Here is a 26,712-nt window from a genome sequence, read left to right on the forward strand (position 1 = left end):
TCAGTGTAAAACTACAGCTTATTATACTATTGTTTGATACTTTGTGTTCTACTCTTTGGCCTTGTTGTATTATTTTCAACAGCCTATGAATACAATGATTTTTTTTTGTTCAGTGATAAGTGTAGAGAAGATGAATTCAGTATCTTCAGGTTTTAAAAATAGAAACCTGAGTTTTTATTCATTTTCAAAATTATAATTTTTGAGCTTTTTCACTCTGTAATTTGAATTGGTTCACAGCTTTTGAAAAATTGCTGTAAAAATCCAGGTGAATCAAGCCGTGAAACAAGCCTAAGCAGTTATTTGCCTCATAAATATGGCATGCTTACAGACCTTTGACTTATTTAAAATGAGGATCCTGCCTCCATGGGAACTGGCCTTATTGTGACCTGTGGGATGATGCAAGGGCTATTTCTGTTTGCCTGGCCTTCCTTCTTCTGGTGCCTTCCCTTTATTTGTTGGTTTTCCACAAAGGAGAGGTTGACCTTTGGGTGACAGCATTCCAGTGACCTTGTGGTGGTGGGTGGGGGGAGGACAGAGAAAGACAGCACTGAGGGAGCAGTAGCAGGTCTTGGTACAAAAACTCACCTGATCATTCCTTATGATAATAAGAGTTAAAAGAAGCTGTCAGTAGGAGTAGGATTTATTCTTGCTCCCTTGCTGACCCTTTCTTCCCTACTCAGGCAGGGATTGCAGTAGGGAAAGACAACTTTTCTTGCACTGACATAAGCAAAGTGTGTGTGTGTGTGTGTGTGTGTGTGTGTGTGTGTGTGAGAGACGCACTATTGCTTTCATAACTTCGAGGTAGTAATTGATCATGATCCTTGTTTACAACATGCTCAGCATGAAAATGATCACTATATTTTGGGTTAGAAAATTTCTCTCCAACTTCCATCCCCACACCAACTCACAGCACACTGATCAAGCTAGAAGGGAATTTTCACTTTTCTCTATAGTATTCTGTAGAGCTTACCTGGCTGGAACCGAGGTTGGAAGAACCCAAGAGAGTGCCCCCATAATGGCTATGGATGGACTGATGCAATCCTAATGAAAAAACTGTGTGCAATTGTACTTCTGAGTTCTACAGTTCAGAGGAAGTTTCACTTCATGGTGTACTTTATTCTTAAAAGGTGTCCCAACTTAATGTAGAAGGTATCCTTGAAGTTGGATGTTGTGCCTTCCTTTCTCAGAACTTTCATTCATGTTTGGGAGTCCATGCACTAGGGACAGTGTGGGGATGACATAGGACACTGGAGATCCTTGTACTAGCCTAAGATTTTTAAAAAACAATCTGACAAACACATTGTATCATATGTAACCATATTGATCCCCAAATAGGTCATTGGCAGGAGTGGATCTTTTAGATCTACAAGACAGACTTCTACAGCTTGCGCTAATGGAATAACTGCAGTAGTAGGCTGTTGTCCTCTATGTGAACCATCCACTAAAGGGGAATGTGATTCCTGGTGGTTTAGCAGGCCAGGCAGCTTCTTTCTTCTCCACACTGTCTGGGTGCTATCAGAGGGTTCTTGAGAGCAGAAGAGAGACAGAACCCTCATCTTGGTTCCAGTGCCCAAGGAGTCCCTGGTTGCCAAAAGGAGCAATTGCAAGGAAAGCCCTGCTCAGTCCTGAAGCCCCAATATGGAGCAAGCTCAGTTGCCTTTTGCGGGGATAGTGCATGTGTAGCCCACACACCTCCTAGGTGTGGTGCTCTGTCCCATCTAGTGGCACCGAGACCACTTTACAGCCTTAGCTAAGAGGTGCTAGACCCTCTCAATTAACTATTTTTTAACTTTGGTAAAAGTGTCTTTTCCCCTAATGTTGTTCTCAGAAATGGATAAACATTCTAGCTGAAAGTTTCAAAACCCCACCTCCCTCAGTGTGAGGCAGACACCTGGCATGGAAGATTTTCAGCCCAAATCAGGCTCGCCGATGGGGCGGGGGGGGGAAGGGGGCAATTGCCCAGTGGCCTGGCCCATTTAAAAAGGCCTGGGGGCCGCCACTGCCGCAATAACCCTTTAAAATCACCTGGGCAGGCCGCAGATCTCCTAGGCGCACAGAAGATGGCAATCGCTCCAGGCCCCATGCTTTGGGGGGGCCCACGGGCCGGCATGATTGGCCAGGCCAGTGCGGTCGGTCCTAGAAGTGATGGGGTTGGTCCCAGAAGTGACAGATTCATCACTTCTGCCCTGGGCCCCACACCTGCTTAGGGACAGCACTGAGGCCTGGAATTGCTGTCAGCGGGCCTGGCCCAAATGGCTGAAGTTCAGCAAAATTGTAAACACCTGAAAACAGGTCTTATATGGAAAGTGTTGGGTACCATTAACTGTGGTGGTGCTACAAGCTCTGTCTGTAATACATACACTAATAGGATGCATGTGTATGTGTATGTAATTTTCAGGAATATAGCCAACATAAGAGTTTGATAATAGAATTCAGTTGATTTTCTGGTTTTAGATCTGAATAAATGAACAACACATCACTTTTAAATCATAATTAACTATTTTATTTTTAATGGTAGTCAGTAAATTTAAACTTTGTTTACCAGCCGAAAGGAGAAGCATTTTTCATTGTTCTTAATTATTCATAATTGATTTTTCTCCCTCAGTTATGATTTCTGTACAACCTAGCAAGCCTATTTTTGCCTCAGCAAGGGATGTTAGCAAGTGATTTGTTCTGCTGAAAAAATGTTTAGCTAAAAAAAAAATTTCATGTGTTACGTTGGGCCAAAACTGCCAGCAATTTGCAAACGGCCATCAACCTGTAGTGTTTTCAAGTATTCAGTTTTGTCATATAGAAGTGTTATAAAGTATGTATATCAGTAGATCTTACTCAATAAATATTTAATATGTGATAAATGTTTTTGTCTGAAATTACTTTTTCACTCGAACAATGATTTAAGCTCTACATTTTAGTTTTATAAGGTGACATTTCTACAATATCAAGGAGTTGCCAAATGCAGTTTGAATGTCAGAGCTGCAAGGCAGCATTAATCACGAATTCATTTGTTTTCTGAACGCTTGAAAACTTTAATTCATATTTTACCATTGTGGGTTTGTTTGGTTTTTGTTTGGGGGGTGTTTGTCTTGTCATTGTAACATTTTGGCTTGACAGAGGCAATGTTGGAAAATATTGTTCAGATTTATGTCAAGCTTCTGTATATAGGGGAACTTGCATAGCAAGTCAGCCCACATGTGCAAACATTGTAAGGTCTTGCAAGGGTACATATCAATGAAATGAATAGGCAACAGTCATTCCACTGTCACTAGACATATATCTTGTGTGTTTAGAAGTGCCACTAGAAAAGTGCATGCTTTGTGATACACAGCTATGAGATTTGTTGTTTTTATTTTTTTTTACAATGTCAATTTCACTTGTATAAGAAAAATAAATCCTGGAGTCTTGCTGTGTGGTTTATATTTAAAACTGAAATAAAACTAAAACCAGACTTCAATAATAAAAATAAATAATAAATATTTATCTAAACATTGTTTTTTAATTTTATGTAAATATTATACTAAACCTTATTTCAAAACAAGCTATTGTTTCTAAACTTGTTATATACATTAAATATATCAATATATTATTATGCTTTAAAGATGTTACCAGAAATCATTTAGCACTTAAAGGTTGCACTTTTACTCATGCTGAATGGTACTTTTCTCTGAGTAGTCCCAATGGAATTCAGCACTTGAGGAATTGTGTACAATTGAAATTTTGGCTGCAACTGTTGTTTATTTATTGCTGTCAATATTCTATGCTTCTGTTACATTATAGGTTATGCTAATTACTCAAGCTTGTTGGTTTTTCAGTCTTCCAGGCTCATTATTGAGGAAGATTGTTTGTTTGTTTGTTTTTTGTTTGTTTTTGTTTGTTTGTTTGTTTGTTTATTTAAAGTGTGGACAAATAGAACTCTGTTTTCCATCCCTTATGTTTACAAATCCCATATGAATATCCAAACTCTTCATACAACACCAAAAGTAGCACATAACTTCCATTCAGCGAGCATTACTAGAGGGTTCTTCTGAGTAATCCTCCTAATTTGCTTTCCTGACTAGTCCTAAATAACCTATTTAGAGAATTTCTGAATAGCAAGCTTGGAATTCCCATTTGAAAATTGAAATCTAATTTTTCAGTCTTGTTTATTTCCTTGTGACCTTTTGTACAGTGTCCAACTTGAGGTATGTCTATGCTGCACATTCATTTTGATGGAAAGTAGAATACATATGCTACATGCCCCCCGAACATGGATAAATAATAGTGTAGACAGTGAGGCACTGCTTAGGTGAGTAGAACATAGACTTTCTTGAACTCTGGGTCTGTACCCTGCGGGCTCTCTACTCGCCCAAACAGTGCCTACTCCTTCTAAAAACAGCAGTGGAGTGTCCTGCAGCTGCCTCCCTACTTCTGGAGCCTTTCCCCACTGCAGGGAGCTGTTAGAGCCTTTCCCCACTGCAAGGAAAGACTCCTGTGGTGGAGAGAGGCTCCAGCAGCTCCCTGTGGTGGGGAAAGACTCCAGCACTGGGAAGCTGGTGGAGACTTTCCGCACTGCAGTGAAAGTCTCTGGCAACAGGCTCTGGCAGCTGCCCAGTGCCCAAGATTTCGCTCTGGGGGAAAAGCTCTGACAGGGAGGCAGTGGAGAAGGGCATGGGCAGAGGGAAGCTGCCAGAGGCTTTCCCCTCTGCCTCCTCTGTGGTTACAGCTTACTTTTCTCCTCTCTGTGTAGCTATACGTACCTTATACGCAGATGATGTGCAGTGTAGATGTTGCCTTACTGATTCATTAAAAAGTGTTAATTAAATAGAGAATTAACAGTAATACCCTTTTTCTGCTTTGAGAATAAATAAATTTTGTCATTTTTGTCATTGCAGGAACAAACCTTAGCCCTTAGGAAAGAAGGAATTGGTGTTGTTTTAGATTCAGAACTGCCTCACCTCATTGGCATTGATGATGATCTTCTCAGTACTGGGATCATCTTGTATCACTTGAAGGTAAACTCACTTCTGTGCTTCCGCAATCTTTATCTGCCTCATGCTTTTTAAATAGACAACTTTTAATTATAGTATTAATTTATAATCTACAGTAAGTGATCATTACATTTTTCCGGCACTGTGACATCAGCTGTAAAAAGGCTATAACTTGTTCAAATTAAAATTCTAATCAATTAGAGCCTAGATCTATCCTCAGGATCAACTCTTTAACCAACGATAGATGTATGACATTCTTGCGAGCTCTAGTGGTTTTTCATTCATCTTGTTATAAAGCTTGAATTGAAATCCAAATGTAGATTAATTGCCTAAGAACCATCAAAGTGGTTTTGCTCAGTCCAAGTAAAATTTGAACTAACAACGTTTTATAATAAAGATTGCGGATAAAGAAATTTTAAATTGTTACTAGATAATCAAAATACTATGTGTAAACAGTACTTCGATCTGAAATTCTGTGTTTGTGGAGATGAGTAATAGGATACATTTTTTTATCTCATTTTGAAGAGAGAAAAAAATAGCTTTTTTTCCATGTCTAGGAGGGCCAAACGTATGTCGGCAGAGAAGATGCTGCCACAGAACAGGATATTGGTAAGAAAGTTGAGGCATTTTTCACATCCATCCTTCCTTCTAATGTCCATTTCTCTTCCAACATCCAAACATATAACATGTTTAAAATTTTCCCTCCTCTTTAGTTACTGATATTCATATATTTTGCTGATTATGAATGTACATTAATACTCTTTTGAAAAACAAAATACACAACAGAACTGCATTTCAATACAGTGATTTTCATTATTCTAATTCAGTGGGACTTAGTTCAAAGAGCGTCTAATAGTATAATTTTTAAAATAGTTTGTGGGTTTTGGCAGACTTTCAGATCCATGCACCATGAGATGCATTATTAACTTGGTCATTGTAAAACTGAAACAGTGCCCTATGAAGATAATGTCCTTTTCTGTGTAGTAAACTGCTGTAGTCAAGACCACGATCATTTGCTTAACCTGTTGGCATGCTGACGGTATTTTTGTATGGTCGTATTGGAAGCTCCCTAGGCTGATAGAGACAAGGCCTACTTAAACTGACCTGCATATTCTCTTCACGTTGGATTGAGAGCTAATTCTGGAGTACTGCATGGCACATGTTATGTCAATGACATTGATAGTAGTTTCTATTGATAAACCATATCCTTTGGGTATAATTTGAGAAATTAGAATTGGGCAAATATTTATAATGAGTTTCTTTGGTCAAAATATGCCTGGTTTCGTGTTTGTAAACATTAAATTAGAGTGGGTCCCGGACTCTGAAATGTTTGACAAAATTGGGTATGATTATCTGATTGTGGTGAAAAACAGAAGCTATTTTTACATGAAAATTCACGTGGGAAGTGAGAGGGAGAAGGAAAAAAGCTACATGGTCTAGAGGATTAAGCACGGGGATGGGAAACCTGAGGTTCTGTTCTATCTTGACCTATCCTTTAATAACTGTGATTGCAGACAAGTATTAAGTATTCTACATTATAAACATCCTGTATTTTCAGATTAAATTTAATTGTCCAAGTTACTCATGCAGATAAAAATAATTGCTCCCCCAACTTACGATTTGTCTGGAAGGCATTATTGTCCAGTTGAATTAGAAGAAAATTTGTCCCTACCAAAAAAGAGGTAAATCAAATGTCCACCTGGGTTGGTGAAGAGGACACAGAATATTGTCCAGAGTAAAGTGACTAATACATACTTAAATGCCTGGTGATGTGCACCCACAATCAATGAAAAAAAAAAATCCTAGTCTCATTAAATGCTAGGAAAATAACTCTTTTCTTTGCTCTGGGGTGTTTTAGTTCTTCATGGCATTGATTTGGAAAGTGAGCACTGCGTGTTTGAAAATCTCAGTGGTACAGTGAATTTAATACCACTGAATGGAGCACAGTGTTCTGTGAATGGAATTCAGATTACAGAGGCCACGCAACTAAACCAAGGTATTTGCTCATAAAAACATATTTTCTCTCATGGTGTTTTTTGTTTCTCCCTGGTGATAACTATGAAAAGCCTTTGCATCATAAGGATACAGTTGTTAAATTCAGCTTTAATTTTACTGTTCCATTCCTCTTCCCTCGCTACCCAAAATAATCAGTAGAGCCTTTATTTTAGGTTTCTTTGGTTGAACTAGAGAAATATTATACTGGAAAGAGAATGTTTAATAAGTTTAAACCATTGTTATGAATTCACACTCATTGTTATTAAATATTTGAATTTACGGATTTTTATACAAGAAGAGAAAACTATGAAAGGTTAAAAGTCAGATTGTTTGTATATCTATAATAATGAAAAGGAATGCTAGTCCATATTTGTTACTCCCCCCCCCGGCTGCCCCGCCCTCCCCCATAGTTCCTAAAGGCCAACGGAGCAGGACTATTTTGGATCAGAGGGAGTTTGTTCCAGACCTGCAGGCCCTTCATGGAGAACATACACCCCTGCCAATCCCTTTTAAATAGATGGCGATCCAGATCGAGCACCTCTGCTGACTGCAGCTTCAGGAGAATGGTATGAGGAGAGGGGTGACTTGTCAAATAGGAAAATCACAAGCTGTTTAGGGCATTTGTAGATTTTAAAAACAAAACTTTAAATTTAATCGAGAAACCAAGAGGCAGCTAGTGTAGATCATGGAGCACGGGTGCATTGTGCTGCCATTGGGAGGCACCAGTTGATACATTTTGCGCCAGATCAAGTTTTTAGACCGACCTCTAACAGAAGTTCTCAACCTTTCCCATTCCAGGACTCTTTTAGTTCCACTGGTATTTTCTTTGCCACCAGAGCTTGGTGGTGAATTGAAAATTTTCAAATATCTTGGGATGCAATAGATGCAAGTCTAGTCACAAGGTCACTGTGTTTTCCTGTCCTAGCTTGGGCACCATCAGTGCAAATAGCAGCACAATCATGCCAATCCAACCCAGTGTCAAGAATTGATTGTTGGAAAGCTTCAGAGACCTTTCCCCCAGTAGCATGTCCTGCGTCAGTGGACAGCAAAACAAGAAGTCTTAATGTATGGATCTTTCCCACTCATACTGAACAAATGTTAATTTGGGCAGAAAGCACATCAGTATTTTCATATAGAAGTACTTTCTCTCCTGAACTCCGTAAATAACTGTTCTTCAACATTGGCAGCCATGTCATAAATTTGTCAGCTAATTGCAACATTAAAGGGGAATTGCTTTTACTTAACTGGCAGTAGCCTGTCCCAGAATGCTGATGATATCTGAAGCACAGAGTACAACGCTTCCCAAATTGTATGAGGCTCGGTAATTTTCATTATTTGTAGTGTCACCCAAATATGAATGAGGACTTTCATATTTACAGTATTGCCATTTCATTCACCTCTGGTGATTTTTGTAAACTAAGAACATTTAGCTTGAAGAAATCATTGGGTTTCTTATGTAAAGTTAGTTGCTTGTTTCAAAATATCTCCATGCTCCCTCCTTTTAATAGCCATACACACACTCCAGCTATGGCAGTAAATCCTAGGAGTGTTCCAGAATCTGGTAAGCATTCTGATGCACATTTTGGTGTGAGGCCACTGAAGCATAAGTGAGGGTTATTCATAGAAGAGGGAAGAAAAGGTAAGAAGGTGGGTGGGGAGCACTTGTTGCAAACACTCTACTGTTTGGATCCATGCAACAATGCAGGGAATATGTTCATAGAACTACGGTAAATTGTAGCTTGCCTTTATCGCTGGCAAGAACAAGAAGCACTCTGCCTCTTTCTGTTCACCTTCATTAATATTTTTAAGGTTATTTGCACTTTTATTTTTCAATTTATTTTAAAAATGTAATCCTAACTTTGACTAATGCTTACGACTAAAAGTATTGACATTAAAGGGCAAATTGCACTTTAACAACTGAGGTGTGAAGGAGTTCAGTTTCAGTGTAATGCCTGCCTCAACTTAAAATGCGGCAAAATTCAGCTGGGCCCCAGAGGGAGCTAAAATTTTGAACTCTCAAGCCTATGTAGTGATTCTTCCTCTCGTGAGGATTAGGGAAAGAGACAAGAGATCTAGTTGGCTTGATTAGGGATTGTCAAGCCTGCTCATTGATTCAGTTGGGTCACCATTCCAAAGGGCTAGAAGCACATTTCTCCATCCCAGCAACAAAAGGATCCCCCTTCTCATCTTCCTAGACTCCCCCAAAATTGCTGTTGTAGGAGGATGGTTGTGTGAATGGGATTAGGTATAGGCAATTCAGTTAGATGTGGTGGCACAGTTTTTGCCATGGAAAATTGGCATCCTACAGGGTTTAGGTGATTAAATTCATTTGGGGATGAGAAGGAATTTTTTTATGGTGCAGACTGCAAGTACAGTTAAGTTTTCTTCACCCCTTCACTTTCTCTGGAATATTTGGTGTAGGGGCTGCATGGCTTTCAATTGGGTAAGTTATAGAGGTTGTTGGTTTGAACCAGGTTTTTGGCAAGCAGCTATCTTTTCTCCCAAATAAAATATCTAAATATTTTATTGCAGCTTTGTATTGGCAGTGGTCTGTTGTAGAAATTTGTGAAATTTTAGTGCCAGAGCATATCCCAAACACAAGCATAACTAGGGTGAGTGTGGCCATTGCATAGAAAGAGTTAGGATTTGGGGAGGAGCCCCTTAGCATACTGTGCAGAGTGAGGCTCTCCTCAGTAGTGCTGAGTGAACATGAGAAGGGGCAGATTGGAATTGCTGTCAGAAGTATTTGAATGAAATCATGTGACTGTATCAGATAAGGTTTTGCTGCCCAGTATAGGAATTTTTCCTTTGTTAAAATTATTTCATCAGGATTTTCTGCTGTTTGCTTAAGTCAATGATTCTCAAACTGTGGTTCACGGAATGCTTGCCGATGGCTTTTATAGAGCTAGCAGGTCACATGGTGCAGTGTAGCTATTTCTGTATCCATATAAGCATTTAACTGCAAAGGAGCTGACATAAGAAGGAGCCAGCCTAGCTGCCTTTACTGTGTTCACTAGGTGGGTGTGTATTTACTCCAGGGGTGTGGAAGAGGTGTTCCTGGGATAGAAGGGAGTTTCCCTGCTACATTCCTGCGCATGCACTCCATCTTGGCCACATGGGTGCTAGAAGAAAAGGAGTACTTGTGGCACCTTAGAGACCAACAAATTTATTTGAGTACTCCTTTTTGCAAATACAGACTAACACAGCTGCTACTCTGAAACGGGTGCTAAAGTTATTTTTACACACACACACACACACACACACACACACACACACACACACACACACACACACACACACACACACACACACACACACAGAGCAGAACTCATGAGCTAGCTAGTTGTCATGCTGTTCTGTAATACACATATCTTACCACTGATTATTAATGTTTACTTTCTCAACCTGGAATCTCAGCACCTTTAAATATCTGCTCTCGGTATTCGTAATTTACTGCTGAGACTTTTAAATGTGTCCTTTCATTAGTAAATTACCATTTATTTGGAAATGTGTTAGTGTTTAAATTTCCCTCGGAATAAATGCACATAATTATCACTTCCTTCTCCAAATTACTTCAGACATTTGTAAATTCTAGTTAATGTGCTTTTTGTCTAAATACAACTGTAATTACTGTAATATTTTCACCTAATAAAAACATTTTACAAGATTTTCAGTAGCATTAAATCCATATTTAAATGTTTGCCTGTTTTTCTATTTTGAATAAATCCCAGCCTAAATCCAATTTGGATCCAGTTTTAGGCCAAAATACCATCAAATTTTTACTTTAAAAAATTCCCTTTTTTTTAGAATTCAACTAAAAATAACTTTTGCCTTACAACCAGGAAGATTCTCACTATGTATCTGTTAGTTTTAATGGTGGCAACGTTTTTTTTTTTTCAGTATGGTAGGGATATGTGTGGTGATATAATGTGCAGAACGTGTGCATTTTATTTTCATCCAAATGTTTTTTTTCTGTTGAAACTGGATATGAATGGGGAGAAATCAATTCCATTACCAGATAAGAATTCCGCGAGTGGTAGGGAACATGCCTATTGATGCTGTCTGATGAACACTTTCCTTTGCCACTTACTCCCACTCTTCCTGAATGTAGATACTTAAAATAAAAATTAATAAATCATGCAACCCATAGCAAATCCAGTTGTTTCCATGACAACATTAACTGTACACTTTGCTCACATGCATTCTGAGGGGGAATTGCATTGCTCAACATTACATGATTATACAAAGTGACCTCTTATTTAGCAAATATTGTGCAAACTTTGCTTAGACTTAAATATGTTTTTTGTTCTGTTTTAATGTTGATACTAACCTAAGTAAGTGCTTTCAAGTTGGAATAAAAATTGTATAATCATGCTTAAGTAATAGAAAGCATAATACTAAAATGTTAGTTTGTAAAATGTAAATCTCCATCTGTAAAATGGAAATAATAACCTTCCCTCTACCTTACAAGGGTTTGTGGGGATACATACATTAAAGATTGTGAGGCATTCAGATATTATAATGATGGGAGCCCTGTAAGTACCTTAGATACATAGGAATCTAAATGTGCAGCTAACAATGGAGTATCCTCCTTTGTATGCAAAATCACCTACTTTAAAACATTCCTATTTATTTTTAAAACCATTTTGTCAGATTTGCAGAAACAATAATGCTTATCTACATACTGATTCTGAAATTTCAGTTGTTTGTTGTTTTTCATTTGGTGGTTAAAGTTTTTACGATGAATGATTTTTACACTCACTCCAAAATAGATTAAGGAGTTTCACTGAAATCAGTCCCTCTCCACCCTCTTAAACTAATCAAAATAACCTTCCAGCAGAGACCAAGAATGAAAAGGAATATATTTGGGGAAATTATAATCGTATGAAATAGTGGTAGAATGGAAATAGTTTTACAACTTAAGCTATAGTGGTTATGACCAGCAGGAATCTGTTTAATGTGCGTTCATAAAAAAGTATACCCAATGCATTTCATGACAGAAAGGCCAACTGCATCACATAAATTACAGAGATGGTATCGAGATGACTTTGCAACACAAACCTTCATGAACAGTAAATCTTTTTAAGATTAGACTGGGATGAAATGCAATAGCACTGTTACTATAATCCAGAATTGAAAGCAAAGGATGTTTGATTTCACCTTTTTGTGTGATAATGCCAACATTCGGTGCCGTCTGCAAAGGATGTTTATATTTTGCAAGCTTTTTCTATATTGATTTCCATAATGAATTTGAGAGCACACTACATGCCCCAGGTATTTAAATTAATCCCTCATCAACCATTTCAAGAAGAGTTGTCTGATAAATATTTTTAAGACGACTGCTGTGCCAAAATTAAACTGTGTTCTTGCTGTTTGCTATTAAAATATTGCCTGTAAATAATCTTTGAATATTGTCAAAAGCAAATTGATGATTTAGGACAGCAACTCTAGAAACAAAGCCACTGCAGTAAACAGTTGTACTGGCCATTAATAAATGACTATCTGGGAGGAAAGATGGTCTTCTGTTTAGGTCCTTAGACTAGCGCTCAGGAGATCTAGGTTTAATGTCCAGCTCTGCCGGAGGCTTCCCGTGTAATCTTCCCCACCGCAGGTGTCTCAGGTACTCTTTGTCTCTGTTCCAAATTGGAGAAATGGGGATAACACCCTCTTTCTCATGCCCTTTGTCTGCCAGATATATTTAGGTTATAAAACACTTCTGCGTGTGCAAAATACCGAGCAAAAGGAGAATCTGCAGGCATTACCAACATACAAATAATATATACAAATACATTATTAAAACTTTTTTTGGCAAAGTTTTGTTCAAAGTAGAACAAAAAGGAAGGGAGGCCATGAACAAGATGGTATCCACGTTATATACAGTATACACAATAACTTACAATTGGAAACAAACATGAATGCTTATTTTAAGAATCAGTGGAGACTATACCAATTGATACTCATGCTCTTCTAAGTATTCAGACAAAATATTAAAGATCTCGCACTACACTGGAAAGAAACTTTTGCAAAATTGCTCACATCTGAAGATGTCAGTTTTCCATTTTAGTTGTATAATTATTTTGACCAGTAGACTTGCTGCTCTCTTTACCAGTATATATACATTAGGAAGTCTAGATCACCTGAAATAAATACCATAACCACAAGTCTAACAGGAAACTCCAGCAGAGCCATTTGGGGTGCTGCCTATATACCAGGAATGAAATGCTGACCTCATCAGACAATGGGAGTCTTGCATTTGACTTCACTGGGGCCAGAACTTTACTCCAGATTTTTATTCATAATTATTAAAGACCACGTAGATTGTGATCACTGTAAAAACCAACTCATGTTCTCAGTAAGGCAGATTCTCTTAATCAAGTGGAACGTTCATATCTAAGGGCAGAATTTGATCCTAACATACTTGGCTTCTTGAAGTAAAATATGACACCTCTCCTCAAGCTTTGCCTGACTGTGCTGGCAAGTTTTTCATCCATAAAACCCAGTAAATCTATGGCTATTTAAAAGGAGTTTATTTAATTATAGCAGTAAGACACCATTGACAACACAGTTGTTATTAGAGTATTATTAAAATTTGCCTTAATGTCCTCCAAATCTGGCAGCAGTTGCCCAGAAATGTGTGTTCATTTGTCACCTGTAATTGATTAAGCACAGAACATGTTGATCTATCTGAATATAATGGGGGGCTATTGAATAATTTGAGATAGTCATGGTTTTGGTTCATGAAATAGATTTTCAGTAACATAGTCAGATGACCCTGTTTTGGATAATGGAGGGCTTTGGATCAATGTTAATCTGTTTCTGGTTGGAGAAATGAATGGCTGAGAGCACAGATGATGATGGGGTAATGAAGTCTTCTGAATGAATAGTAGCTTCTTCAGCTCTCAGATCATTAGTGATTGAAAGTCATTGCCATTAGGCATGTGTTTTCATCTGTGTTGAGTAGTGAACAGGTTACATTTGACAATAATTGGCACCTTTCAGAAAGGAGTCCCGAGATTAAATGGGGTGGAGACTGAACTGTCCTCTAACCATAAAAGAGATCTCTCCAAATTGGTCTTGAGTTATACATAGGTAAAGCAGTGCGAGAAACCTCCTACTGCCATCTCCACTGCTTGCCTCTGTTCTTTTGGACAAAATAGTCCAGGCTTGGTTAGTCTATATTTTGTAGAAGACATAACATCTATGTATTTTAAAGTAGTAATAGGGAGGAACAAGTATATACTACAACAACTATTAACGCAGCTCCAGCTCCGTCTAAACATTTTTAAAAAAACCCCAAACCTTAGTTGTTAGAATAATGCTTTTTCATTTTTGTCTTATGTTGTAGAAGTCAGTGATCTTGTCAGATGACTGAGAATTATTGGACATCTCCTGGTACAGTATGCTGTCAATAAACCTGTGTGTGTGTTTTTCCTGCCAGGTGCTGTTATATTACTTGGGAGAACCAATATGTTTCGCTTTAATCATCCCAAGGAAGCTGCCAAACTGAGGGAAAAAAGAAAGGTGAGTGCCTGAGGAATTCAAATCTTTTAATAATTTTTGTTTCTAATATGTTTAAATATTCACTGGTTTAGATTATTTTTTCCGTTGCTTCACATCAAAATAGTTCATATTTTGTCGAGGAGAAAGTGATATTTCTGTAAGCACAACAGTGTTTCTTTAATACTAATGATGATAATCTTTTAATTCTATGTTCCGTTAGAGTGGACTACTGTCTTCCTTCAGTTTATCTATGACAGATCTTTCAAAATCTTGTGAGAACCTCTCAGCTGTCATGCTTTATAATCCAGGGTAAGTATATTCTAAACAGTAATGACACAAATAGCAATAATTCATTCTTGAAAAAGTTAGTTTAAATGTATTTTTAAATATCAATGTAGGTGAAGTGTTCAGTTTGTTAATTAACTTATTGTGTACACTGTGATGTTTGTGCCAAAAATGTAGGATAAAATTTTTAAAGATTCCAAAGTGACTTAGGCTCCTAAATCATTTTTGAAAATGGGACTTAGGCTATGAAGGTACTACTAAAGTCACTTAAGTAATTTTGAAAAATTTACCTGTAAACTAAAATGTCTACTTTACATAGGAGGAGAGCATTATGTTAGTGAGTAGCCAGTCCTGCCTGGAGCTCAGCTCCCAAACATGAAAATAGTCCTGTTCTAGAGAGCAGCCTCGCACACCAAGGAGTTTAACACTAATAAAATTGCTGTGTATGGAGTTCATAAGGCAAGTTTTGCAAGAGCAAACAAGACAGTTCAGTAGAATTCATGATATAGCAAATTTTCCATTTGTCCTAATTTTCCATGAAAGATATTTCTCTTTAAAAATTACATGCATATAATTTATCCTCTCCAAACAAAATATTTAACTGCAAATCACTCAAGGTTGCTCAAGTCCATGTAACATCAATAAAAGCATAATAAGGGCAGGAAACCAATGTCTCAAGTCCTCACCAGCCCTTTCAGCATGTAACAGTGACTTTTGCTCTGTATTATGACACAAACACACCACCTGCTATTTGTCATCACCTCCACACTTAACATGGAACCTTTAATTCCAACCAGGAGTAATGGATGTTCCGCGATTGTTCAAGTTATGGAACTGGTTTTGTTTGAAGTGCCTAGTTTAGAGTATGGTAAAGAGTTTTAGTAGCTAATTCGAGTTAAGTTTGTTGCTGCTGATTGTTAATGGAGGCAGTTAAATTAATAAAATATAAAACTAATGTTTGAGGTTGTTTGTTCAGTGTTTGTACTAGATCCCTTGAAGTGATTTACTGAAGAAATACGGTATTTTTTGCTTTCTCAATAGCTAACATTTTGTGCTGAGGGAGAAAGTTGCATGTATTTGGGAAGTGTTTAAAGTGAATTGAAACGGGAGTGGGAAGCAGTCATCTTGCCAGCCAAGCAGAAGGGGAAGCTAAGAGAAAACATTGCTTATCCATGCCAAGGAGAGAAGGGGGATTCTACTGGGGAGCAGCCATTTACCCAGGCCAGGAAAAAGAGCAGGATCCACTGCTTTAAGTCTTTGACCCTTACTTTAAAACCAGTATAGAACAAGAGGAAGGAGGGATTTGTGCTGCAGGTAGTTTTTCAAAGAGATGTCGTCTTCATTTTTCCCTCTCTGGATCTCCCTGCTCAAGCCCCATTCTCCCCCCACCTGCCCTCCTTTCTCCCATAGTCTGACTCCTCATGTCCCCTCTGCATGTCTGCTCATCTCTTTCAACTCCTTCCCCCGGGTCCCCAGTTCCTGTAGTGCTGATGTCTGGTGCTCTAAGAGACTTAGAGGGGATGAGTGGGAGGTTTAGGGGAAGGGGATTTTGATTCAGCTGTTTGGGGGTGCCTAGGGTGGGAGGGGGTCCCATGATTCTGCATGTAGGCATCAGCTTCTCTGTCAGAAGAAGAGTTTATTCTTCAAACACCAATACTGTGATGCACAGGCACTGGGCTTCCCTCTGTCTCTTACACCCCATGCACTGACTGCATACAAGTCCTCTTATGCTCTCTCTCTTCCCCCCTCCCCCATCTCCTCATCATAACCCCTGCATACATCGCTGCTAATCTACAGCTCTCCAAAGTTGTTCTCATGTGGCTCACTTGTCTGCTCCTCCATCTCCCTCCCAGGAGCCAACCCCCATACTGCCTTATTTGTCTCCTTGGTTCCCCATGGTCTCTAAGCAGTGCGGCTAGGGAGGCAGGTTGGCAGCATCTGAAGGCAGAAGTAGCTGATGTAACTCGACAGCTCTATTGGCTAGTTCTGGTGTAACATAGGTTACCCCAAGTAAGGAGGACAAGAATGTGTTTAATTTTAAAATGTCGAAAGTGGTGTGTGTCTACTGTTATCCAAGAGTATGGGGGAGTGAGAGAGAAGATTGGAAATCATGGCATTATTTTTAATGAGAATAACCCTCAGAAATTTGAAGAAAAAGATAGTCCAAAAAAGGAATAGACACTTCCTCTAAAAAAGGTAGTAAATATTTTACTGAAATGTTACAAAGAAAATTGTCCTCTAAATTGTTATAATGGTGTTTGGATACGGAGGGTTAAATTTTGAAGTCACTTTGGTAAATTTTACCCTAAATTGAATTACATGCCTGAATAATGGGGTGTTTGTCCTCCATTGTATCTAACTCTTAACTATGGAGTCATTCTCCATGTGTCCCTGATTTGCAGGATAGGACATTTAGTGATAACTTCAGTTTAAATAATGCATTTAATTCTGTAGCTTATGTATAAAAACTGTTGTTTGGTTTCCTTGACACACACATGATTATTGCTCTCTTGCCAGAAAGCTATCCACAGGGAACTCAAGACACTGAACTGGTTGCTCATAAATTTCACATTTATCTTTTCTGAGGGAGGTGAAAAAGAATTTTTAAGAAGTGGAAGTTTTCCCCAGCCTCCCAAAACTGATTGATCTAACAAACTACTACTGACTGCTCATAAGATTATTTCTTATAAAGGGGTGGGGAAGTTCTTGGAGAGCCCCTTTTTATAATTCTGCCTCTCCATGCCTTTTCCAGGCTATTGTCCTGTTTGAACACTGCTATGAACAATGGAGTTATATCTCATGGTATTGACCACAACTTGGCAGTCAGTGTAGACCAGGCAAATTGTGTTCAAGGTTGTCTCACTCTGTCATCAAACTTAGGGTACAGTTTTGTAGTATAAAAAAGTATGTGATGGGAGGATTGGGAATGATTTTTCTATCCCTGGAGGAGTTCACTGCATCTCCAGATACTGCCAGAATGTGCCTGCCAGACAGGATTCCTTCTTTGACCTCATAAAATACTTCTGGCATAGACCAGATTGTGTTCTGTGGCAGGGAATTTTGGGCAGATCACCCCTGTCTTCTCTATAAGGTCTTCAAACTACTTGGGCCTCCCACTTTCTTTGCAATTACACAAGTTGAATAGTGTATTTGCACTATTTAATATACTCAGTATTTTTCAGAAATAAAGTCTAAACAGTTTTCCCCAAAGAACACTCTGACGCTGAGAGGCCAGGTGCCAGCTCATGCCAAGGCCCTAGGCCTCACTGAACACTGACAACTACATAGCTGAAAACCAGTCTGGCTCACCAGCCTGGTGTGTTAGTATTGTTCAATAGATGTTAAGTTTATAAGAATGGGTTTAGTGTTTAGATTTTATGAAATTCTTGTAGGATGCTGTGTGTATTAATTTTACTTATAACATCAGTGTACCTCATGTTTTAAGGTTATGTTAAATGTTTGCATTGTAGTCCTCTGTAATTATGTGAGTCATCAAACAAGAAAAGAGCATTTAATTAGTGTAGAAATGCTGACTTCCTATGGGAGGTATGTTCTGCCACCAAGAAGGCCAACTGAAAGCTAATGAGCCATTGTGAAACATCAAAGAACAAAGACTTTGTTGATTGCTCCCCCACACCTGTGAAGAGGAGACATGGAGGTGGACTCATCTCGTCAACTTGAACTCTGAGGGAAGGGAATAAAAATACCTGACAAGAAGGATCCTGTGCATCCCTATGCTGCTTGAACTCTGAGGGGTGAAAATTGCTAAACATATGCAAGAGTTTCCTAGTGCTTGGCCTGGCTTAGCCCTGAAGGACATATAAAGCAAGCATATCGCAGCTATTTTTTTCTATTAGTTTTTGGAGTCTAAAACTGTAACTCATTTGTATGTGTGTTTACCTTTTTTAATCTTGTAATTAACTCTTATTAACTAAGAAAAGAAATAAATCTTTAGTTAGTTTATTGTAGGATTGGCTACAAGCTTTGTCTTAGGTGAAAGATCTAGGGTGCAATTGACCTGTGGTAAGTGACTGGTCCTTTGGGAATATTGTTGTGATATTTGGTGTAAGGGACCATCTGTCACAAAAACAAGCATGCTTGAGTGTCAAGATAGATCAGAGTAGCCAAGTGCACTGTCTGTGACTCCATGTTAAGGTTGCTGTAGAGACTTAGGAGTTCACACTTGATACTTGGTTGGTGAAATCTAAGTATAGAGCTCACAACCAGTTTGGGATTTATGCCCTACTTCTTAACAGTCTGTCCTGAGGTTGGTACTCATGCTTGTGAGCCATTCCAGACAGCTTGACACTCGTGTATTCTTAGCAGGATTCACATGCTACGGGTCAGTTGGGTTTAGAGATCATAACCTAGCTCGGATAAAAGTGTAAACTTGGTATTGAGAGGTTTAAAGGTTTCACATTAGTCACAATGAGTGGACTGCAGTCATATAATGGTCTTGACAGAAAAGAGCTGGAATAGTTGTGTAAGGAGAGGGGAATATCCCATAAAAAGAAAACGCCAGGAACTGAGAGCTTTGCTCATAAGTGTTGACCGGAGAGAGTCCAAGAATCTTTCTGTCCCAGATGCCACAGAGGAAAACACCGCAGTTGAACTGGCCTGATTGCAGTACTGGGCAGCCCATAAAGAACATGAGCTCTGGAGACCTCGGTGAGATTTTGGATCAGGAAGACGAGGAAGCTGAGAAGAAAGCCCACCAAAAACGCATGGAAGCTGAGGATAGGGCACACAGAAGACAGCTGGAACCTCATACTTTGCAACTCAGCATACTGGAACAGCAAAAGGAGTCTCCTCAGCCCGTGAGTACACTACCCCACCAACACCAGGGATAGGAGAAAGTCTGACCAGTTAAAAAAGAGACTAATTGCATTGAAGAGTACCCGTCCACCTTTGGGAAAACTGTGTGAGATGCACAAGTCGCAGAGGATAAGATGATGCCTATCCTCTTAACCAGATTAACTGGGAAAGCCAGACAAGTTTTTACTGATATGGAGGAGGGTGATGCTAAGGTGTATATGAAATTTAAAGAAAATGTATTGAAAATGTTTGAGATTACCCCTGACACCTATCAGCTGAAGTACAGAAATCTCAAAATGCTTGACAGTATCACTCATGTTAAATATGTGCATAAAACGTGTAGTTTTCTGAGAAAATGGATAACGGGGGCTGGGGCGGAAGGTAATTATGAAAAACTGTTTGATCTGATGGCCCAGGAGCAATTATTATAGGTAAGGCTAAGAGTTTGTCAGGGATATTTTTAGTAAAAGTCATGAACAGATCACGGGCAATAAACAAAAATTGACTGAAGCCCATGACCTGTCCCTGACTTTCACTAAAAATATCCCTGACAAAATGGGGAGGCAGGTTCAGCACCCACTGCTGCTTGGGTTCACCCTTCACTTCCTTAAAGGCCTGGTCAAGGCCTTTCTACTGGTACATAAAACTACCCCCTCTCTCCATGAAGATGATCTTGGTGGCAGTCACTGTGGCGCATTAGCGAGCTGGAGGCTATGATGGTTGAACCCCCCGTACATAGTCTTCCACAAAGACCAAGTTTCCCTATGCCTGCCCCTCAAATTTCTTCCCAAGATGGTCTCTCCATTCCTCCTCAACCAAAGCCTCCACCTTTCGATCTTCTACCCCAAAATGCACGCTTTCCCCAGGGTGAAAACACTGCATTCTCTGTATGTCTGCCGTCTGCTGGCCTTCTACCTGCAACGCACCCATGCCTTCCGGGCTTCACCCAGGCTCTTCCTCACCATCACGGAATGCTGCAGGAGCCAGGCCCTCTCTTTGCAATGGGTTTATAAATGTTTATAAATGTTCTCATTGTATTGCGGAATGCTACCTCCTTTCTCATGCCTCCCCTCCCACCTGGAGCTCTGTCCACACCTTCACCGCTCACTATGCAGTCGCAGAAGTGGCGGTGAATGCGACTGTTGGCCGAGCCATCCTGCAGACTATGATTTCGCACAAGTCCACGCACCCACCTTCACACTGAGCACTGCTCACCACTCTCCCACATCTGGAATCCATATAGGAACCATCACTTGAAGAAGAAGAGGAGATTACTTACTGGAACTGGAGGTTATGTGTGGTCCCTATTTGTATTCCAATACCTGCTCTCCATCCCCTCTGCTGTAGACTTCATTACTTGTGAGTAAGAGGGATACTGGAGTGGTGTGGACCCACATGGCCTCTTATAGCCTAGGACACAGAAATGCGGAAGATGCACGTGTGGGTCAATAGAAAGTACAGCTGAACTGTTCTGGCTCCGGCACATGCACACCCATGTCTGGAATCCAGATAGGAACCACACATCTCGAAGAACCTTCAGTTACAATAAGTAACCTCCTCTTACTGTGGCAAGGTCAACATGTCAGCTATAGATTTCATAGATGTCTAGCCAGGTGCAGATAAAAAAGAGTGCCCTTGGCTACAGCTACTTTTTTAGCATCCAGAAGCAACCAAGAATGTAGAAAGTTTTCTTAATTATGAACCTTTATTACAAAAGGCAGCCATGTTCCCTCATTCACTGGTTACTGGTATAATTGTCACCTGTTCATATAGTGTGTGTGTGTGTGTGTGTGTGTGTGTGTAGTGAGGCAGAGTAGCCTCCCTCCAGTGCAGAGGGGGCTAATTTCCCTTAGGAAGCTCAACTAAGCCCACCCCACAGTCAGGAAGTAAAAGAGTAGGGCCCTGCAGCTCAGTTGTCACTGGACCACAGAAGGAGGCAGATGTCTCTCTCACAGAGAGACGAGCCCTCAGAGAGTTCCAGGACTGGTAGCGGGGAAGACTGGCAACCCACTGCCCTGGGGCACAGAAGACCCGGGGAGAGACCAGAGGAAGGGCTGCCTGATCCTGAGCCTGGGAGTGACTGAGCATCACCAACAGAAACTGGTAGGAAGTAGCTGTGGGAAACAAGATTTTGGTCCGATTGCGCTTCTGGGATGCGAGATAGCAATTGCCTGTTTCCTTGCTGATCCTGTGGTGGGATCATCCATTACCATTAAGGCCCTGGGCTGGGACCCAGTGAAGCAGGGTGGGCCAGTTGTCCAGGCACAAAACATTAGGCCAAGATGCCTGAGACAGTGACTATTGGTCACTCAGCCCACATCCCCAAAGGGGCCTGAGACTGAGATTGTTTGGTTGTTGCTAGCCCCAGCCAGAAAGCTGTGGGCTATAGACTGTTTGGTTGCTCTGCCCGCCCAGAGGGCTGGAGTCCCAGACTGCGGTTGCTTGCCCCAGCCAGGAGGCTGCAGGTCAAAGACTCTGTAATAGTTCAGCCCACACGCTGGAGCCCAGGACTTTGGCTATTTGTCCTAGCCAGGAGGCTGATGCTATAGACGGTTTCGTTGCTCAACCCCCACAACCTGAGGGGCCACAGTCATAGACTGGGTGTGCACTCCAACCAGGGACTGGAGATCCCTGCCGATGGGTGGTATGCTGGGTCCTCCGGTGGGAACACCTGTCCAGGAAATGTGTGACCGCAAATCAGGGCACCCCAACAAACTTCCAGTTGGCCTACAAACTCCCTGCAGCCACCAAGAGTGGGTGTCCTAACTTTGAAAGGGAGGAACCCTAAAAGTGTGTGTCTGCACATGGTACTGCATGTACACTGGACCAGGCTGTGTGGATTCTGCAGTACTCTCGCGTAGCAGAGTGGAGACTGAGGCACAATAATTAAATGTGAAGGCTTTTATTGAAATAAATGTGACAAAGAATAGTGCAATAAGTAACAGTAGCCATTGTGCTAATTATTTAGACATGTAATTTACTGCTCAGTTTCCAGTGTGCCACAGATTTTTGCATTGATTATGCATAATTATTATAGGTGAGATTGATGGTATTGCCCATTAGTGAGGCTGCACAACACTGTAAAACCTATTACAAGACCTATTCCTGATTCATTTGCTTGTAGCTTTGTCAGACTTTAACTGTTTGGGCTGATATGTTACATGCTGGTTAGAAACTGTCAGCCAAAATAGTTCAGCTGTTTATAAGAACATGGTTTGGGACAACGTGCCCATCTTAAAAAAAAATTTGGAGACCTTTTTTCCCTTGAAAATCTGTAGAGCCCCTGTGCTTTAGAGTAGGGACTTAAAATTTGGCAGAGGGGTGGCCTTCCGTTAGGACTTTTCCAGTCCCCATGAAAATCTGCCCAAGTCTGGCCAAGTTATAAACCTCGGGAAAAATCACATTTCATATGCGTTCAGTAGATTTTTAGCAGCTAAAAACTTTGGAGATTCTGTCCATATGGCTAGCCTAGGGCTAAGCAGGACTTTCTCTGCTGTTGCAGGTCTGGGCTGTTGTGGGCTAGGCTGGGCACCATAACTGAGAGCAAGGGGCTCTGCCCTGTGCTTCCAGTGTCCTGCCACCTAGGCTCAGGACTGTGCTGGAGGCAGCTGCCACATTGAAGTGCAGACGGGACAAGAGCCAGACGTTGGGGTGGAATATTGAGTAGATGAGGACAAGGAGCCTCAGGCAAGGGAAAAACTGGGCTTGGAGGCTGGCAGGGGAGTGGAAAGGGGGATGCAATTTGGGCCTGGGAGCTGCGGTCTGAGGAGCCTGGTACTGGTTAAGCAAGGAGAATGGAATTGTGAACTGGGTAGGGGAGACTGCGTCTGTCAGGGCACAGTGACTGGGACTAGGGGCTGAGGTAGGAGCTAGGTGGGAAATTGGGATTAGGAACAAATAAGGCAGAGGGAAGGAGGTTGGGGGATGGTGGTACACTGAGATTGAATGAGGAGACTGGGGAGGGAGACTGGGACTCAGAGCCAGAACATGAGAAGAGGAGTGAGGAAGAGAGAAACTGATCGGATGAGGCGTCAGGAAGCGGGGAACTGGGACTGGCTGGATAAGAAGGCTAAGGACAAGGAGCTGGAGTTGGGTAGGGATAAATTGGGGATGACTAGGCCAGGAGGCTGGGTCTGGGAGTAGGGAGAAGACTGGGGCAAGGTACAAGGGGAACAACTGTGACAGGGAGTCTAGGTATGAAGATTAGAACAGGCTGGGCAATGAGGCTTGATCTGAGATGAGAAGCATGAGGAGTGGAGATGGGGCCTGCCAAGGTGAGGAGAATTGGACTAGGACAAGGAGCCAGCCTGAGAAAGAGACAATATTGGGACAAACAAAGTATGGAGGGGATTGAATGGAAGGGGTCAAGCTTGCAGGTAATGAGCAGAATGATCTGTGCCCTGTGCAGCACTTCCGTACCATAACCAAGAATGGAACTCAAGGTTTCTGAGTCTCGGAATTCCTCTGCTGTCAGGAAATACTTGGAAAACCTACTGGCGAAGTGTGTATCTCTTCCCCCTCTAGTTCTGCTTTGCACAACGGATGACAACCTACTACTACTATCTATTACTCAAATAGCTCAAGCATGTAGTAGATTTAAAGGTTCCAATCCTGCTGATGACCCTTGTGGTGTCTGTATGATGCCACACAATGAATTTGTTTGATTTTCAGTGTTCTGTTTTAAAAACCTAGCTAATTGTACACAAAGTGTTAAAAGAACATTATTAAGTTTGTAAATCAAGCACTCAAAATTCAGAAATTCCAGAATTAAGGTTGCGTGGGAATAAAATAATATATGATCATGTAATTAAGGCTGTATCATAAAGCGTACACAAAAGAAGGCCAAATTAAGGTCACACAGAAAACCTTAATTCTTGCATTTCCTTGACTGTGCAAGCTTAATTTTTTAACATAGATTTTTTTGTGTATAAAATGTATGCTTACCCTTTTTATGCAAACTTAGATTCTGCACCACAATTATGAGGCAAAGATTTGATTCCACTGCAAAATCCACCATTGCAGACTCAGCATTGATAAGGAGATATGGAGGTTATGAAATTGACGAGATGAGGAACATCCAGTAGCTCTCCATCTGAGCTAGTCATCCTGTTTGAAAATATATCTGCATGCTTGTAAGGCCCATTCCCACATGTGTGAAAACTAGTTAGCCTTATTGTTGGCCAATCTTTGTATGATGATTTGCAACTGAGCTTATCCACTGTAGTTACTTCCTATAAACTTTATCACAATTTAATATTGATGCTAATGAGAAGACTGTAGGAGAAGATGTAGCATCAAAACAATATGTCAGTGGAAGTTAATGGCACTCATGTCATGAAGTCTGTGTCCAAAAAATACTTCCGATCTACACAGATCATGTTGTGATGTGAAGATTAGATTGGTTTCAGAGTAGCAGCCGTGTTAGTCTGTATTTGCAAAAAGAAAAGGAGTACTTTTGGCACCTTAGAGACTAACAAATTTATTAGATTAGATTGACATCTTAGGTTACCTTTGATTTAATGGGCACTGTCAAAATGAATATTGTATACGTTAGAATTTATTAAAAAATCTTAAAAAAAAAAAATTTACCCTCCTTGTTGTGCTCTTTCTCCATGTAGTCTTTTCAGCTTGCAGGGTAAGAATTATCCCTGAAGGTCAAATATGTCATGTTCTTGGTAGTCTCCTATGCTGCAATTATTTTTTGCCCTCTTCCGCCATAGGGAAGAAGGACCTAGAGGCATGTTTTAATTTCCCACATTCATACGTTTAGGAGACTTTGTGTTTTTAAGGCTCTTGCAGGTTACAGCTGAACAGGCAGAGAGATCTCAATATTAATTTAAGAACCAAAACTTCCTTTACCATCTCTATTATGCCTTCATCTATCCACTTCTAACAGTCATTTTTACAATAAATAAGTATTAAAAATTCATATTAGTAGCAAATTAAAAAATATTTTATTTATTTAAGCTCACGAAAGCTTATGCTCAAATAAATTTGTTAGTCTCTAAGGTGCCACAAGTACTCCTTTTCTTCTTGTAAGGTCTGATATCTTGGACAATCAATGGCAGAAGAGCCTGTAGGTTTCTGTTCTCATTTTCTGTGATCCCTTATAAATTAGAGTTGCTTATTGCTAGCTCCACTGATGAAGACGGGTTCCTATTTCTGAGAGCCATTTGAAGGTCATGTCCTAGACTCTGTAAAGTTACCTGTGCCGTAGGAGGTTTCATTTTAAGATTATATTGCTCTCTCTGGGATTCTCTCTCAAGCAGCAAGTAGTTTAAAAAAAAAGTTTGGATTCTAATAGTGCTGTCATGCAATTAAAAAAATTAATCATGATTAATCACACTGTTAATAATAGAATGCCATTTATTTAAATATTTTGGATGTTTTCTGCATTTTCAAATAATTGATTTCAATTACAACACAGAATACAAAGTGTACAGTGCTCACTTTATATTTTATTACAAATATTTGCACTGTAAAGAAGATAAATAGTATTTCAATTCACCACATACAAGTACTGTAGTTCCATTTTTTTAACATGAAAGTTGAACTTAGAAGTGTAGAATTATTATTATTATTTTTACATAATAAAACAACATAAAACTTTAGAACCTACAAGTCCTTTAGAGCAGAAGCAGGGTCTGGGAAGACAGGGGAGTGACTACAGGGAGGATGGGGGGGCATTAACTGCGATTAATTGACAGCCCTAGATTCTAATAAAATTGTAACAACCTGAAGTTGATCTTAAAACACTTTGCACAAGCTAGTTTAATCAGCTCTGCTTTCAAAGCAGGTTGATATTCTGTATCCTAATATTAAGGAGCAGGTGGAATTGGAATAGGATGGACAATTAGTCCTACCTTTCTCTTTCTTCTGTAGGTGGAAACGCAGCTTTAAATGTAAACACTTTGCTTTTTAGATTCTCATGCCATGTAAATTCAGCCAGGCAGTATAAAGAGCTTTGACTAGCCAGCTTGTTAAACTTTAGTGGCTATTCATGCAGGTAAGATTACTTGCTTTCCTGCTCTTAATGTGTCTTCAGAATGTGCTCCTGACATCCTAAGGCTTATCAGAATTACTGTATATGCACATACAGTAGAATCTCAGAGTTACGAACACCTTGGGAATGGAGAGCATAACTCTGAAATGT

At 40.1% G+C, this 26,712-nt stretch overlaps 1 protein-coding gene across 5 annotated transcripts in view; it reads left to right on the forward strand.

The window, feature by feature from the left end:
- Positions 1-26,712, forward strand: part of KIF16B (kinesin family member 16B) — a 285,774-nt gene that overhangs the window by 105,335 nt on the left and 153,727 nt on the right. For all 5 annotated transcript variants that reach the window (XM_038396918.2, XM_038396915.2, XM_043512060.1 and 2 more), the window contains exons 13-17: positions 4,869-4,988; positions 5,522-5,573; positions 6,823-6,960; positions 14,398-14,480; positions 14,680-14,768. In XM_038396918.2, coding sequence (XP_038252846.1) covers positions 4,869-4,988; positions 5,522-5,573; positions 6,823-6,960; positions 14,398-14,480; positions 14,680-14,768 — 482 coding nt within the window. The remainder of the gene's footprint in view (positions 1-4,868; positions 4,989-5,521; positions 5,574-6,822; positions 6,961-14,397; positions 14,481-14,679; positions 14,769-26,712) is intronic.

The sequence above is a fragment of the Dermochelys coriacea genome, chromosome 3 (assembly GCF_009764565.3).
Source record: "Dermochelys coriacea isolate rDerCor1 chromosome 3, rDerCor1.pri.v4, whole genome shotgun sequence".
In the NCBI taxonomy this organism is placed as follows: domain Eukaryota; kingdom Metazoa; phylum Chordata; order Testudines; family Dermochelyidae; genus Dermochelys; species Dermochelys coriacea.